This window comes from Callorhinchus milii, unplaced genomic scaffold (assembly GCF_018977255.1).
Source record: "Callorhinchus milii isolate IMCB2004 unplaced genomic scaffold, IMCB_Cmil_1.0 Scaffold17, whole genome shotgun sequence".
Classification (NCBI taxonomy): domain Eukaryota; kingdom Metazoa; phylum Chordata; class Chondrichthyes; order Chimaeriformes; family Callorhinchidae; genus Callorhinchus; species Callorhinchus milii.
The window spans coordinates 13,343,599-13,360,295 of record NW_024704758.1 but is presented as its reverse complement, the minus strand read 5'-3'; the positions used below and the strand labels follow the sequence as shown (position 1 = coordinate 13,360,295).

Below are 16,697 nucleotides of genomic sequence, written 5' to 3'. Positions count from 1 at the left end.
TGATAATCGATTTATGAATCTCTTTTCAGGTGAAGCGGGTGGATAGAGAACTTGCGTCAAGCACATGCTGCCATGAACTATGCTTTAAATTAATGTTTTTGACATGAATATTAAACCCACCCCCACCGCAAAAGCAGAACGTTGGAAATCGGTGGTCTTCTAAAAGGGGAGAGTATCCTAAGAGACACCAATGACAACACAACCAATCAAGTGAGACCAATTACACACAATGTACAATTATAAATCCAACACTTTAATTATTAGAGGTGCTGGAGGATATTAATAAGGGGCCGTGACAAAATGTACGCTATAAGGCTTGGCTCGTCAGTCATCAGTCAGGCCTTCAGCCTTTCTGCCGCCAACCTCTGGAACTCCACCCCGAATTCCCTTCACTCACCTCGCTCCCCTCCCTTGCCTCCTTCAAGGCCCAAATGAGAACTTCCTCTTCAACCATGTCTTTGGTCATCCTTTCACCCCCACCCCACTTGCTGTCCACCCTTTTTGATTCCAATCCCCAGCTCGGGTGCAAACCCTGGACTGTCCAGCACCGTGAGACATACTCCTGACGTGGAAGGTGCTATATATTTGCTGTTGCTGTAGTAGTGTGCATCTAGACAGACATTACTCTAACTGCTTTTGTACTTGGTTGCATATCTTACCTGCAACTTAGCCACAAAATTATCTGTCTCATCAATTTTTAATTGATGTTTCATTCCCTTATATCCAGTGGAATGCAGCCAGCACACTTCAATGTGACATTGCTGATGGTGAGTCTCCTAGATCCCAGCCAGCACAGGTGCCCCGAGTGTTGCAGGAAGAAATGCTCATGCACACTTGGCCAGATAACCTAACTCACACCAGTCAAGAAAATCTCATTATAGGAGAACCTCAAGTAAGAAGTGCATTCATTCAATCCTGGAATTCAGTGCTGCTCTCGTTGTTGAGAGTCCAGTATATCAGCTTGATGGCTGTACGACCACCCTCTATGGTGATAGGCCCCATCACTATCCTACTTTAATACAGTTTTACTTTACCAGCAGTATGACACTTCACTGTGTAATTTCAAAAGTCAAGCGTTTGATATGACCCACGTGAAATATATAAGGACAAACTTCAAAACTAGAAGCTAAGCACAGATATTGACATCACTGGGTGCCGACCACACTGACACCTTGAACTACAACTCAAGCATCACAAAGCCACAGTCGCCTAATGTATAAAGGCCACACGCACAAAACAACTACTCACATGCACAGTGACAACACAACTATGTGACTGGAAACAAAAATATTAATGGAAAGGTGTCTATTCAAATCATCCAGTTACCATCATGCACCGTCATTCCAGACGAATGTAATACACTACAATGACAATCGAATGCATTTGTTGAAGCAAAACAAAAGTTTTTTTTTCCAAAAATAAAAATCCATCAGTTTGTTGAGAAAAACCCATCATGGCCTGCATTTTCTTGGAAATAATTAATTTTGGACTAAAAATACACATTCTTATATTTGACTTGGCATGGTTACATGTTTAAAAACAAAACTGTAATAAGTGCAGTAATACCCCTTGTAGAGGCAAGTGAAATGCAATCGTATCTTTACCTTGACTTCTTATGGAGAGCCAACAGCATCTATAAAATTGTTATTATTTTCTGTGCTTTGTTTTAAACTTGTAGAATAATGTATATGATGTTTGAATGCTGCTGCAAATAGGCACTGAAAAGCCAAACATTTTACCGAAACAAATCAATTCTAATAATCCTTGCATTTTTTTTAAATTATGACTATCAAGGCCGTATCTTTCTGAACAAACTCGGGAGGGAGGGGGGGAAAAAAAATATAAGAAGTTTTATTTTCAACTAGTACCAATTTCACCCCAGCCATGGCAGACAAAACTCTGTTTCTCCATTTGTTTGTGCCTTCTTCCGCAGATTCCGATTGCTTCTGATGGCAGGCAGAGAAAAGGACCACATAGGCAGGGCGTTAAATTCAATAAAATATCATCAACATAGACCGACAGAGGGGTTTCCAACACCAGGCTATTTAAATAAATTACTTATTTCCTTGTGCACAAGACGAGATGTTGGTACAAGGGGGATATGGAACACTTTTCTGCATTTGGAACCCAGAACAGCCAGGTCAGGTGAAGCAGACAGAGTAATTCTTACGCTCTGCCGGCAACGTGTTTTAATCCCAACCAAAGAAAAGTACTGCCTACTGCAGTAGCATAATATCCACCTCCAGTTCTCGGTGTAGTTGCACGAAATAAGATTTCCAATTCAGGTGCTGTGGACCTGAATTCATTTTGCAATGCATTTGTTGGTGGGAGGGAGTCTTTAATCTGAACACACTGGTCTGGGTTTAAACTCAAGACCCAACCATGAAAGAACATTTGACTCAATGCACTGCCTGGTCCTTGAATATTAGGGTGTTTCACATAGAAAGACGTTGATTAGTACAGTATGTAGGTTGATATAATTGCAACACTGTTCTTTTGAGCTTTTAAAAAAATCAGAAAACCGCAATACCAAAAGCTTAAAAAGAACTTGAAACAAAGACCTGAAACTTGAGAACACACTTATATCGAGATACGCGTTATTACATAAAATATCTACAGCATTTGACAAACAAAAAAACCCAGACATATTAACAGCGCTGGGAATATACCCGTACCTCTTTATTCTTACTTTCTTTCTTTAAAACTTTACTCAAAATCTTGGCCTCGTATTCAGGCCGTGGATGATCCTGTGGGGTTTTTTTAAAAAAGGAAAACAATTAGACAAAGTGTACATATAGAAATACACAATAAGCAAATGCAGTAGTATGTTAAAATTACACACAATCCTCTTATGTTAAGCTTTTTTTAAAATAAATCTTTTATTACAATATATTATAAAATGGTTCAAGAAGAACTCATAGGTCAAGTGATTGAATTATTCCCTTATTGAATTCCCACAGTTCAGTTTACCGGTGAATGTACATAGTGTCTATAGTTGAAGTTCATTGTACATTGTAGTCCTACCATTTAATATATTTTCAAGCTATTTTTTGATGTGCTACCATCCCACTGCATTATATATAAAATACACACACACACATGTTCAGACATTCACATCAAGCCTTTTCATCCAAAGATACAACAAACAAAACAATGCATAAAAATAAATTAAACAAAATCAGTTTTAGGATTACAAAGTTGCTTAAGGTTGGACTGGAACACAATCTCCCTGTACCTATGTGGACAGACATGAGGGCATGATTCACAATGCGAGACCCTATTAGATAGGGCAATACTAATTGCCCTGCCAGGAAGCAGGGGAAAAGAGATATTCAAACCAGCATTTATATGAAAGGAGCCATTTAGATTTAAACAAAATATGTTTTGTTTTACAGTGGCTGTGTGCTCAATGGGCTGTAACTGATTCCCATTAGGGATAAGAACCATTTTGGTCTTCATTATCACACTAGTTTGCAATTGGGACAATTGACAAGGGTTGCAATTACCACTGTCTGGCAATCCTATCCTAGGGGGATAGGATAAATCAACTGGAATAACTGGGAGGTAAGGATGCTCCTCACAGGAAGGCTTCCCTCCACTCAATCTGTTCTAGCAGACAATTTATTTTGTTAAGAGACATAGTCAAAAGACTGATTACACAAGGGCACCAGTCTCTCTTGAAAACGAAGCTAAGTCAAACTAAAACAATAAAACCACTAAAGAATGCGAATGATCAACTTCAATAAAAATCATCAGGTTAACCTGTTGACAACCGAAAACACAGCACCCACCAATAGCTAGATAAATATACACACACGTACACCACACACACACCACACCCAAAGATAAGACAGTATTTAAATTTATATTAAAAAAATCCAAACCTTTAATCGCTCCTTCAGGGCATCAGCAATGGAAGAAAAAAAAACACGCATTACTATTGAGAGTCAGCAAAATAACAAAGGTGGGACATTCACGTCTCGCCTAAAGAAATACAAAAATTTCACAAGGAATTTTGAAATTCACAACTTCTGAACGCTAACCTCCTCCTCTTCAAATCCGGTAAGATCCCATTTGTAATTTAGCCTCATTTGGCATCTTTTCCAGTGTTCCAAGAACATGGCAGCTGCAATAAAACACAGTCCTTTTATTACACATGTGCGATCTTGTCTGTCTAGAGGGCTTCTTCTAAGAAGAGGTTTCAAGTCAAGTGCTTCTATCAATTCTCTTGTCCTATCCCCTGCATGTTACCCAGTGATGATTGAGGGCATGTTGTTAAATAGTGACATTTTTATGGATAACACTGTGGTGTCACAAGAGAGCTTTGGATGTCTCAAGTAATTTTTTTAAAATCAGGATGTGAAAGGATTCAAGATAACCATTACTTTGGTGGAAAGTGAACCAAAAATGTAGATTTCCACCCCGGCTACTAATCCTCAGCTATTTGTACAGCGTTTTCCCCACCCACAGAACTATTGAAAATGCAAATTTAGTGAATCGTCCTGGGCAAAAAATGGACATGCACAGATCAGGGTTAAAATGACAAACGTTCAAGGCAGAAAAAAACATTCCCCTTAAACTTTACATTTAATAATATATTTTACAACATTCCCTCTATCAACAATAGGAGTAACAAATGACATTGTTGAGTGCACAGCATAAATCTTGTCAGGAAATTTGCTGTATTAGCAGGAATGGGATGTGAGAAATGATGTGTACATATACACAGACATATGAATTAAACATTACAATCCGAGTTCTCTTTTGGAACATCAAGAGAATCATCCAATTTCTACACTCAAATTTGCAGCTACCGATAACTGCAGAAAGGATAGTTTTCTCATAGGTTTGACCTTGACAATTCTTGGTGACACAAGCTTGGATACACTGCACCGGAATACTGATCAGCAATCCATAGATTTTTTTAAAACTAACTTAATTCACGCAATTTAATTCACTGTATGAAAGAGGCAGCGTTTCAAGGAATGGTGTCATTTGGGAGAGTATCCCTCAGACAGGGAGATGTTGTCTTTGAAGCTTTGCAGAGAAAATCAGCAACAAAGCTTTGGGCAGATGCAGAATGATTGAGGTGAAGTTACAGCAGTTCTTGTGTTTGTGGCATTAACTTGGGGGATAGTTGTTAGCAGTTCTGAATTATTTGGCTGATCCAGCTAGAATTCTGCATTAAAGATTAACAACCCAGTCACATCTCTCTGATTTTGTTAAGAGATGGTCTTTGACATAGTGTAGTCTATTATCACCAAGGAGATGTTCTGGATTGATTTCTGGATTGATTTCTGGCTTCCTCCTCGCCCCCCGAGGCCTCCGCTCCACCCTCGGCAGCCGTGCCTTCAGCCACTATGCCCCGAGGCTCTGGAACTGCCTTCTTCACTCCCTTCATCTTGCTCCCTCCCTTCCTATTTTCAGGTCTCTGGTGAAGACCTTTCTTTTTGACCGCGCCTTTGGTCACCCTCCTCCCCTGGCTCGGTCCCGGGATCCGTTACTGTAAAGCGCTCTGAGACGCCGTCCGACGTGGAAGGCGCTATATAAATCCAAGTTGTTGTTGTTGTTGATGAATTGGCCTGTACTGATTCCAGGAGCAAATGATTCATTTCTCTGCAGAGCAGCCTTCAAGCTTTGACATTCCATTGCTGAGCAAATTTTGTTGATATGTTCCAGCTTCCACCATCACTTGCAGCCATCTTCGTTTAGTTTACCACTTTGTTGCCTTGTCATAGATCGAATACTACACAGCTAAAAACTGAATACAACTGAAGAGCTTCCATTCCTCAGTGATCCTTGGGCAAAATTATGGTCAATTCAACGTTTTTTTCTTGAACGTTATTGACTTGATCTTTCCAGCACTGAAGTTAATGTAGCATTTCATAACAGGCATAATCACTTCTTACACCTGCCTGGAGGGATTCAGTCACAGTTGGTCTTTCTGATGTAGTTACCCACAATGCAGAAAGTGGAGTCAACAGACAACAGAAATCTCATTGGGCTATCTACCTGACAAAGATTTAAAAAGTTAAGTGACAGCCATTTCCTTGACGGACCCAAAGTAGAAACAAGTGAAAAATATCCATTTATCTTAATCTGATCAAATATATCATCTTTGCATCCTTTGAAGAAAGTGCATATCTTGGAGCATCAACAGAATCCCTCCATTCTGGACCACGAGATTGAGAACATCACAAGGCAACTGATTTTGAAACCAGGTAAGAACACAAGCCACAGTAGAACGAGAGAAGACTTCAGCTCATAGAGTCCACCATTCCCATTGTATCTTCAGGAGAATAAAAGACTGTACCAAATTTCACCCAGAGAGTAATCAAGTAACTCTAGAATATCTATCTTGCATTTCATCCCATTTATTCACCGTTGACATGTCCACGATCCAGCAAATCTCACAGCACTCAAATCAAGTCATGCAGATCAGAGAGTTGCAAGTTTGAATCTGGATCTCGGCCAGGATAGTAGTTCAGGCTCTATAATTGGTCTTGTTGAATGAGGAGTTAGGGAGTGGGGAAGATACGTAGGAAAACGATTTTCAATTCCAATCACCATTTAATGACGCCTGTCGGAAAGTGAGCCGATAGTGGAGTCTGGTAACAGATTGAATTTGGCTTTATTACCCAGCAGTTGAATAGCTTGACTGGGGAAACCAGCACAAGTGAAACCTTACCCTAAAGGAAGCAAAAAGTAGTCAAAAGTGATGAGGAGAGATGGGAGGGGAGGAAGCACGATAGGAAAACGCAGAATTGTTCTATAAATTCTGCTGCATTTACACTGTGTTTGGTGGTGAAATCGCTGTGATCTGAAGCAAATTCATTGCTAAGTGTGCAGTACAAATATGAGGTGAAGTATTGCAAATCAACTAGAAATCTATTGCCCACAAAAACAGAAATCATGGTTTCAAGAGCAGTGCAAATGGTATCCTCCTGCAGTAGTGACCGGTGGTGCAAATCAGACTGCACCTTCGCTGGGATCCCTCAAAAGATCTCAGACTGTACAACGAACAGCCTAGGTTTTTTTCAAAAGAACCATTTTAAGCTATTAAAGAGTCGGTCATACAACAAACTCAAGTTTTAAAAAAAACACAAACAGATGCAGAATTTTGGCACGTTTCATATGCCCACAATAAATAATTAGCCCCTCATTGTAAGATAGTGTAGGCTATAAACACCACTGTTCACATCTGTGCATAAAAACACCCATTCTTAATATTTAATTTTTTTTCATGCCATATAAATATTAAAACCCTATTCTGATAATATTTAACAGTCATGACGGAATACTAACCAACTTTCTTTTACAATCATCCATTAGATCCTTTTGTTTTGCTAACAATTCAATACCATATGTAAGCTTCTCTTAAATCAGTGTCCCTTTCTGGTTTTCAAAGCTGAAGTTTCAGGCAGAGGGATACGGATCTGTACTATGACATTTTATTTCTGTCAATATGGCTTCCTGCCAATTGCAGTAATAGACAAATTAAATGAAGCCACTTCCGTGGTTTGATGTAAACATGAGGATATCAAAGCCATTCTTTGCTATAAAGTATAAAGGCTGGTGACAGTTATGCCATTTCTATTCCTGGCACTCCGTCTCAGCTCTGAGTTAGCAGTAACATTTATTCATGTCGTTGAAAGATAAATCAGTAAGAAATTCACCAAAATTAGTATAATAGAATATCCCCTTAAGTAGATTCATACAGATACAATTGTCCAAAGATTTAAACTGCTACATTCAATAAGTGTTTAGGTTTTGATGGGTAACAGAGCTACCAGCTTGAATGAACTTTGATCCGCATAATGCCTTAAATTAAAAAAAAATAAACTTTCCACTTAGTCCTGTGCTCCTAAATACCTTTGAGTTAGAATGGAAATATAAATGCTGTTGCAAGAAAAAAAATTACGTTTTTTTTGAGTTGTTATATTCTGTATGGTTGACATTTTCGTATCTTGTTCCTTCTAAGCTCCAAATCATGTTCATTCCAACAACAATAACCTACACTCCCTTCCTGCTCTGCGCATTCTTTTTATGTTTAGATAAAGAATCGCAGACTGTCTCCTACTCCAGGACAGTAAAACTCCTCTTTATTTCGCTTCCTTTTACAATCTACACTTTGAAAAACAAAATTGGTGCCATTAACCATCCTTTGTCTTGTCCTGGCTCTTCAACAACAAGATTGAAGAGAATCTACAAACCCAAATAACATGGACTCAGTTCATTAATAAACTTATGTTTTCTCCATCGTAACTATGTCATGGTATTAAATGGTCACAATTGGTTTCATAGTTCCCGCAAGATCATTTCTATTTAAATATGTATTTGTAGGTTTGGTGTTTTGTGATTGTGAATCAAGCAGAACCTACTGGAACCATACAGCAAAGACCAATTTATCTAAAATGTACAGCACAGTCGGAGGCCATTCTGCCCCTTTTTTCACTCCTCATATCAGTGTTTGCTCCATCTAGAGCTATAATTCAACATCCTATCATATCGCACTGAGTGGCCCAGTGTTCTTTACTCTCGTATTCAATATCTCTGGATATAAAATCCAGAATGCCATTTATCAATGTAGTCTCTACCTGAAAAACTCCACTTTAACGCATTATATATTTCTATCGCAAAATCCCTCTGTTCTTCCACTCCATTGAGAAGTTTTACTACCCAGGGTAAAATTCTGCTCCCTGTTCTTTCCCCCAAAACGCACCACTTCACACGTTCCTACATTGAACTTTTTTGTTCAATACTTAAGATGTGTTTTGGCATTCAGCAACCATGCCGCTAGATCAGACGATTTCACCTTTGGGAAAAGTCCTTACATTGTGCATCCTATGGTGGGATAGATATTCACCACCATTGACATCTGATGACCCCAGAGAATATTTGACTCACTCGTCTTGCTTCTTCACATGGGAAAAGAATTATGTTGAAGGAAAAACTAATGGGACGGACACAGAATGGAAAGAAACAGAAGGCAAGGAGTTTTTAAAAAAACAACTTCGTAAATTTTGCCACAACTTAAAACCTATTCTCTGCAGAAATTAAATTGCAGAATTTTGAAGATTGATCACACATCTTTCTTTCTACTTTTCTAAATCCCTGTCTGGTGTACTCTGGATAAACATAGACTTTATAGATATAATCAAGCATCTCCTGGAGGTGAACAGTCCCAGGGGAAAGTTTGTTAACATGGGAATCCCACAGCAAGCAAACTAAATGAGGTAACGTGCAATCGGTTGTGCTGCACTGAGAATACAAATATGATAAAACTACATCTTCCGACAATGTTTAGGCACAGATGTTCTGCAAACAATCGCCAAATAGTTAGACAAGTGCACGGGGGAGCAAGGAGAGAGTCCATGGAGTAATGAAAGGCTAGCCTAGACAAGCAAAACAAGTAGCATAACAAGAACGTCTGCGAAAAATATTTTTCTACTGTAGCATCTGCTCAAATGTACATCACTGGTGATGTTTTTAAAAAAATTTCCAACAGTATTTGCTTTGATTATTTTCTGTGAAATGCTACACAAGTTAATAAAAGTGCTTTTCATCGACAGGATTTAAAAGATTTAAAGATTCTGCAATAATGTACTCTTGGACCGTACATTCATCTGTTTAAATTAAGTCAACTGAATGTATACGTTTCATGCCACAGGAAAATCGAAGGAAAAAATTCCGCGAATCTGCTCTCACGGTTTAAATAATAGTTCTCAGGAGAAAGGACAAATAGATTGAAAAAAATTGGAATTACTGTAATTTTGCAGACAAACTAAAGCTGGTAAAGTATGTTGTGTGTACGCCCAGAGTTGCTGGTAGTTTTGACATGCACTGGATGAGCCTCCTTACCCCACAACGCCATGAAAATAGAAAAGAAAACCGTTGCAGGATTGTCGAACAGATGACTGGCTCGTGCTGTGGCGCAGGTCGTACTCAGCTTCCAGTAGCTACAGGTTTGGTCACAGAGTGGACACATGGTAATATTCGATCGATGGTCACACATCTCCATACTGTCAGAAAAAGAAAATCACAAAGTTACTGCATGTCTATTTCTCACAGAGCTGCAATAAAACCTTCAACTAGATAGGTGGTCCCAGGCACATTAAGGATAATGGGAGCCTTTAAGATTTTCAAACCCGAAGCACAATTTTGAACACATTATTAGTATCTTCAGGTGCTGCGATGCTTCTGTGGAAAGAACTAAGTAGACTGTGCTACTGAAAGTTGAAAGAACTTGCAAGTACATACACATACATACATCGCTCCTTTATGGTGGGATCCTTTCCTAAGAATTAAGAGCATTTGATTTTAAAGAAGTGATTTGAGAAACTCACCACCTTAGTCTCTGAATGACAAATAGCTGGGCATTACGAATGTTTTGACAGTTTCCATGGCTTTACCCACACATTTACATACGTCCTAGGTTTGGCAATCAATACATTACAGTACCTACAAAATGTCAGTGTTATCACCAAAATCATAGTCATCATACAGCTGTAGGAATAGCAACCCTAATGCCAGGCAACAACAGGACACAAAAACAGATCCGCTGATCTGATTGAACAATATCAGCCAAAAGCAATGCTATCTTTCACGCTTCTGACCACAAGAAAATAGCTGGAGACAAAAGTGGCAAAAGGGGAACAATACTTTATTTTATAAGTCTTCCTCAATGAGGAAGTAAATATATACACACACACACATTTTAAAAAGCAGTTACTTGATTGCTAAATGAGGTGTTCAATACAACTTAAAGAGTAATAGAATTCACTTTCAAATTGGAGTCAGAGACTGGGATCTCGAGGGGTTAGGAATTCTCTAAGGATCAGTCTCTGATGGAAGCAATACATCAGTTGTAATAATACACAAGGCTATGCCCTCAATGTCACCTGATTGTTCACGTGAGCTTGGATTACTGTTCATCCTAACTGCATGGAAGGTTGCCCGTAAAGGTGGACCAGTATATTAAACTGTTGAGTCAATCTAATCTTGCTTTATATTCTGCAAGATATAGGTGATTGTGCAGCTATTATGAAATCAGTCTGGCTGCACAAAAACATCAATACTTCCAGTGCCTCGAGTCTTTGGGGCTTTCCTAGTATCCGGATGACTGAATTAGACTCAAGGAACTATATTCTGACCACTGCTCTCAAAACTTTCTCTCGCTCTCTCTCTTCCAGATCAATCTATTGGAACCCACATATTTTTCCATCTGAGGAACCCATTTTCTTGGAGATATCTGGGTCTTCACGGATCTTCTTGTTCTTGGTCCCACAGAACTTCACAAAACTATCATTTTCCTTCTGTGAGGCATTAGGGTAGTATGATATTGATGAATAATCTGTACAGGTAGAAAATGATAAAAAAATGTGTTTAAAAAGTACAACAAATTACTGTTCAAATATAACAAAAATAATAATGCACATGCAGAAGGAAAATGAATCTCACACGAGTCTTTATAAAAATATTATATGAAGTGCGCTCTGTGTTAAATTAACGGACATTACCTATTTGAGGTCTATTTAAAGTGAAGCACCTGGTACGATAGATGGAATGTAAATTAACTTACCACAATCGAGTCCTTTACAAGTTTACTTTCCCTCTGAATATGGCATACGAGGATGGTCTCCATTTAACAGGGGGAAGAGAGAAAAGAGTGACAGCTCAACTCTTCGTCCGTTCCTCCGCTGGCTGTGTACTGCCCAAAGTTACCTTTATAACGATTCTAATTGTCTCAAAAGGAGTAAGTGCTGAGACACAACGATAAGAGCAAGTCTTTTGACACATTTCAACCACCCACGTAATTTTATACTAATTTTACATCCAGAACAAATAGATCTTTCATAAAGCGTTTCCTCTTTCAACTGCAATGGATTTCAATGATCTCGCCATTTTTTGCTTCATACATTAATTGCGTGTAATACTTTTAACAGGGAAGCGATATTCAAAATAATCCTCAAGCCTTCACAGTGTAAACACACACAACACTGACGTTCTTCAAATGAGCAAAAGGATGCATCGGAATGCAGCTTGTGTTTAATAAAAGCAGACGACAAACTTCAGCCAAGCAGACATTCTCAAATGACTAGCAGTGGGAAAGCAAACACACTCATCTTTTCAAACACCCTTAGGCTGTGCCAACATTTTGCCCTCAATAATGATAAATGTTATCATATTAAGGCTGTGATATCTAATGCTTATGTTTGATTGTTCCCCTGTGTACTTGACTTGAACTAAGAAAACCTGAGGATTTTTCTCCCCCCACCTTCAATCGACTTTTGGCAAATGTTCGGACTTTTTAAAGTGAAGGATGCCAGTGCTGGGGAAACAGGATATTTCTACACTAAGATTCTACAACAAGCATTAGCAGGTTCTAACAAGGTAATATTTCTCTCTGCTCTCTGTTAAGTGTACTCTCGTTCCACCCCCCCCCCCCCCCCACTTTGGCACTGTGAATTGTTTCAGTTTCCACACCAGGATATGGTCTTGGTCTCTTTGGGGGAGTGAATCAATTTAATGCCATGTTGTACTGAATTATGGCCATTTATGTGCTTGTACCTGATACGAACTGGGTTGAGGCTGCTAAATCCAACTTCAAGGAGCATCCTTTACAGTCAGACTGAAGAATGTAATCCTTCATGTAGTGTAGGCTGGATTTGGAACCCAAACTTTACAAATGAAAGGATGTTATGCTAACCTACTCCATCCAGAATCCCATGACAGGTTTCTTTAAAAATAAGCCAGAAAACCCTCTCGACTAATATGCACGTCACCCTAAATCCCATGAAGAAAATAGCCACCTACATTTTTAAAGAAAAACATAGGATTGACTGTGGGCATGCAGCTAAGATGCATATGAATAGCTAGAAGGAAAATCTGCTGCACGTAAGTTAATAAAGATTTACCAGGCAGGATTTCAAAGGCAGCCATTCTGAGGAATGAAGCTATTTTACAATCTCATTCTAGCTTCATTATTTCAGCATCATGGTGTGCTAACGTTTCTTGGGTACTATTTTAACAGGATGTATGAAGCACTTAGAAGAACGCAAACTTCACTTCCACCGGCTGGATATCTGTCATTTGAAATTATTTGAACATTTGAACAACTTCAACAAAAATAAAAAAAACAAAAACTGCAGCAAAAGAAAGAGCTAAGAAGATTGCCCGAGAGGGGAAAGGTTCCACAGAACCGATTTAGTGTATGTATAACAATGTGCACCTATATACTGTGAAAATATATGTATATATATATAATATTAAAAAAACGCGTGTCTGACATACACCAGTCCTTGACACTCATTTGTTTATACGTCCTCTAGAATGGTGTTTATTAATCCAATTGGGACACCAGGACACACAAGTGAATCAATTTCTATAAACCACCTGCTCGTAAAGTACTCATCCTATTTATTTTACTGATGGTGCATCTATTCTAGGCAATAAAACTGGTTTCTCACGGAGAATTGCCTGGTTAATCTTATTCACTACTCCGTTTGTCACACTACATCTGCAGGGGTAAGTGAGTCAAAAGATCTAAATAAATATCATTCTTTTCCTTTTGCCAATTTTTAAAGAAAAATGTTTTAACGTTTCACAAGTTCCACAGACTCAAGTGCATTGATGAGAGGAAATGAAGAGAAATAAACCAAATACCACTTTCACCCAACATACACACAAGCTCAACTTTCAGCAGGGTAGTTATTAGATGCAATCAGCAGTTGAAACTTGCTGATTTTTTTTCCAGTCTCCAGGACCGAGGCATTAACTGTTGCGTTGGCTTGAAATTCCATCTTGTCTTGGCCCTTAAGGCAAATTTGTCTTAAAAATCTAAGATGGTGCAAGGATTATGGAAATTTCTTAAAAGTACTCTCAATTCAGTTTTCTTCAGAACCGACTTTAAATTTAAGGCTGATTTTCCGTTAAGATTTCTTACAGGACAAGACTGAAGAATTTGGGGGTCTCGTGTGTTAATGTAAATAAACTAACATCCTGCTCTGAAATTTTTTTCAAACAAAAATAATAATAATTTGAACGAGTTAACGATTTAGAAAAAGAAGCTGTGATTTTACCTGGGAATATTCTCATCGACCGTTGCACAACCGTACAGGAACACAATGACGCCCACAGTGGAAGCTGGAATCAGCAGTTGTGTGTACACTCCAAGCCAAGCAAAGTACAATCCAATCTTCTCCCCAAAGTATTTCCTGAAAAAGTCCAATTTTCTGTTACTAAAGTCTCAGATTATTTGCCAACGTTTTCATTTTCTAAAGTTTTAACAACAATAACATTTGTGCAGCGCCTTTGGATTGTCAAGGATTTGGACCTGAGCTGGGGGTTGGGATCAGGAGGGGTGGAGGGTAAGGAGTAAAAATGTTTTTTTGCTTACCTGATGAGATCAAGCGGTTGGTATTTGTAAAACATTCCATAACTCGCCCACTCTTCATACAGAAGCTGACGGAGAAGGAAAGTCCCAAATTAGTCTGTAATTCCCTGTAACGTTCCCTGAAAGCTGTTTCTGTATATAGAAGCACTACACTTTGCACTGGCGTTTCTGTGGTAAAGATTCAAGAGAGTTTTACTTGCTGGTTGAACTGTGTGCCACCTCTCCCACCTGCAGTCCCAGGTGGAGGGTTTGTGAATGTTAATCAAGAACAGTGCAAGGAAAGAGTTTAATTAAGATTTTCATGAAAATCCAATCATTCTCAATCTGTGCATTAAACTAATCAATATTTGATCTGTGGGATCGCACTGTAAGAACAGAGGAGGAATGAATATTCAAGCCAGTGATCAGATGTACCAAAATCCAACGCAACACCATTATTTTAAAAGTTGATGAATTTGTACTCGGGAGTTTGGGTTCAGACAAAAATTCATTTAAGAGCCAAGGCTCAAAAGTTCACTTAAGGTACATATGTTCATCGAGGCCCCAGTGTCTGCTGATCCACAACATCTTGTGTTTTGGTTTTTCAAAGAAGTTTATTTGTTTATTATATAGCTCACGGCACATGTGATGCAACCACGGCAAGAACTAATGCTGTGTATTGCAGAATTGTGTACAGCTTACATTGTGAATCTGGTAAATTGACTGCTAGACATTTCAGCCGGAGACAAGGTATCACCCCTTCCAACCACCACCACCCACTGTAACCCAGACTACACAAGATAAACAAACATCACACACAGAAAAACATTTGAGATGGGTCCAGGGCAGTTTTTGTGGTCTATCGCCAAGCCGGGTGTAATTAACCCACTGGATTTAAGACTAGAAGGTTTACATGAACTTTTGTCATGCTTTTATTTTGTGGCGAGATATTTTGAAATGAGAACAAGATGAACTTATAACTTATGACTTTACGACATAGCGTTGCATCTCCCCCCCCCCTCAAAAAAAGTTAATTAATCTTTGCCTGAGAACATTTACATATACACATGACCTTGCAAAGTAGCTGCAGTCACATACTGGTCATCATAATACACTTTTTAAAAAAAACAGTTCACAAATAATAATGAACTTCAACTCGAATATCAAAACGGTTCCTGATGTAGGACAAGGGATTTTAGCTGTTCCCATAGGAAATCTCAATGCACTCATCTATCAACAGGACTAATTTGTCTAAATTAGACATACAGATTTCCACATCAAACTTGGATGACACTACATTACAGTGGGACGTCATTGCTTCCTGCAGGATATTTTAGGCACTTTGAGAAACAGCTGGGATAGTCAGACTGAAAATCAAAGGCAAACTCACAAAATAAGAGATAGGAGCAAGTAGCACAGAGAAAGCACAAAGAACAGTGATAGTGTGTAGACGTGAATCCAATGCAACACTATTGAATTGCTTTGTTTGGTGGTATTTTAGTGGGTTCATGTTAAAGTGGTTTCACTCAATCCATTAATGTTCGTAAGACATTGCTGTGCGCAATTGGCTGCTGTGTTTTGCCCACAAAATATACAGTCAATTTGCTTTACAGTTATATTCACTGAAGTGTTTTGAGACGTCCAGAAAACGTGATAATGGGCTTTATCAAATGCAAGGATTATTCTTGTAAAAACAGAAAAGCAAATTTGCTTTAGCGAGTATTTAAGTAGACCAGGAGGTTCTGTCGGCATTGAACATTTTTCACATTAGCAAAATTCACTTCCAGATTTACAGCCAGAAAGAACCATATCTTTATTCCTTGCAATACTGAAGTGTGCAGGATATAAAGACATAATTCAGCAGGTCAACTCTCAAACACCAGGACTGCATTGGTTTCAATTCACTGGATTAAAACGTTTATGCATTGGTAAACAGGACACAAAAAAATAGCAATTTTGTGTCCTAAGAAATATAAAGAAAACATGGTTCAACAGTAATCCTTTTTCCAGGAATTGAAAACACAATCTGGCCTTGTGCCACTATAACTCGGACTTATTTTAAAGTTCCAATTGTTCTCATCTGCTAAGCCAATTTAAAAATAATAGGCCATTCCCCATTGCGGAGTTAATGTCACAGAGTGTTGGTTTTATTGTTACCTTTGTGATACAAGATTCAGAAAGAAGCATCGCAACAGACACCTTTATATTGGTAAAGTCTGTGTCAACTTTTCCAAGTGGAAAGAAGGTATTTCACCTGACGCCATTATGTAAGTAAGATCTTAAGAGATGGTAAATGTATACTGTTGGGGATAAACAATCTGGC

General features: G+C 38.6%; 1 protein-coding gene across 6 annotated transcripts in view; it reads right to left on the bottom strand.

The window, feature by feature from the left end:
- Positions 1 to 16,697, bottom strand: part of ano1a (anoctamin 1, calcium activated chloride channel a) — a 77,931-nt gene that overhangs the window by 25,957 nt on the left and 35,277 nt on the right. For 5 of the 6 annotated variants that reach the window (XM_007887726.2, XM_007887727.2, XM_042341468.1 and 2 more), the window contains 7 exons: positions 14,399 to 14,463; positions 14,082 to 14,216; positions 9,862 to 10,022; positions 4,044 to 4,126; positions 3,885 to 3,896; positions 2,676 to 2,747; positions 1,869 to 1,946 (listed from right to left, as the gene is read on the bottom strand). In XM_007887726.2, coding sequence (XP_007885917.1) covers positions 1,869 to 1,946; positions 2,676 to 2,747; positions 3,885 to 3,896; positions 4,044 to 4,126; positions 9,862 to 10,022; positions 14,082 to 14,216; positions 14,399 to 14,463 — 606 coding nt within the window. The remainder of the gene's footprint in view (positions 1 to 1,868; positions 1,947 to 2,675; positions 2,748 to 3,884; positions 3,897 to 4,043; positions 4,127 to 9,861; positions 10,023 to 14,081; positions 14,217 to 14,398; positions 14,464 to 16,697) is intronic. The other variant, XM_042341467.1, reaches the window with a different exon arrangement.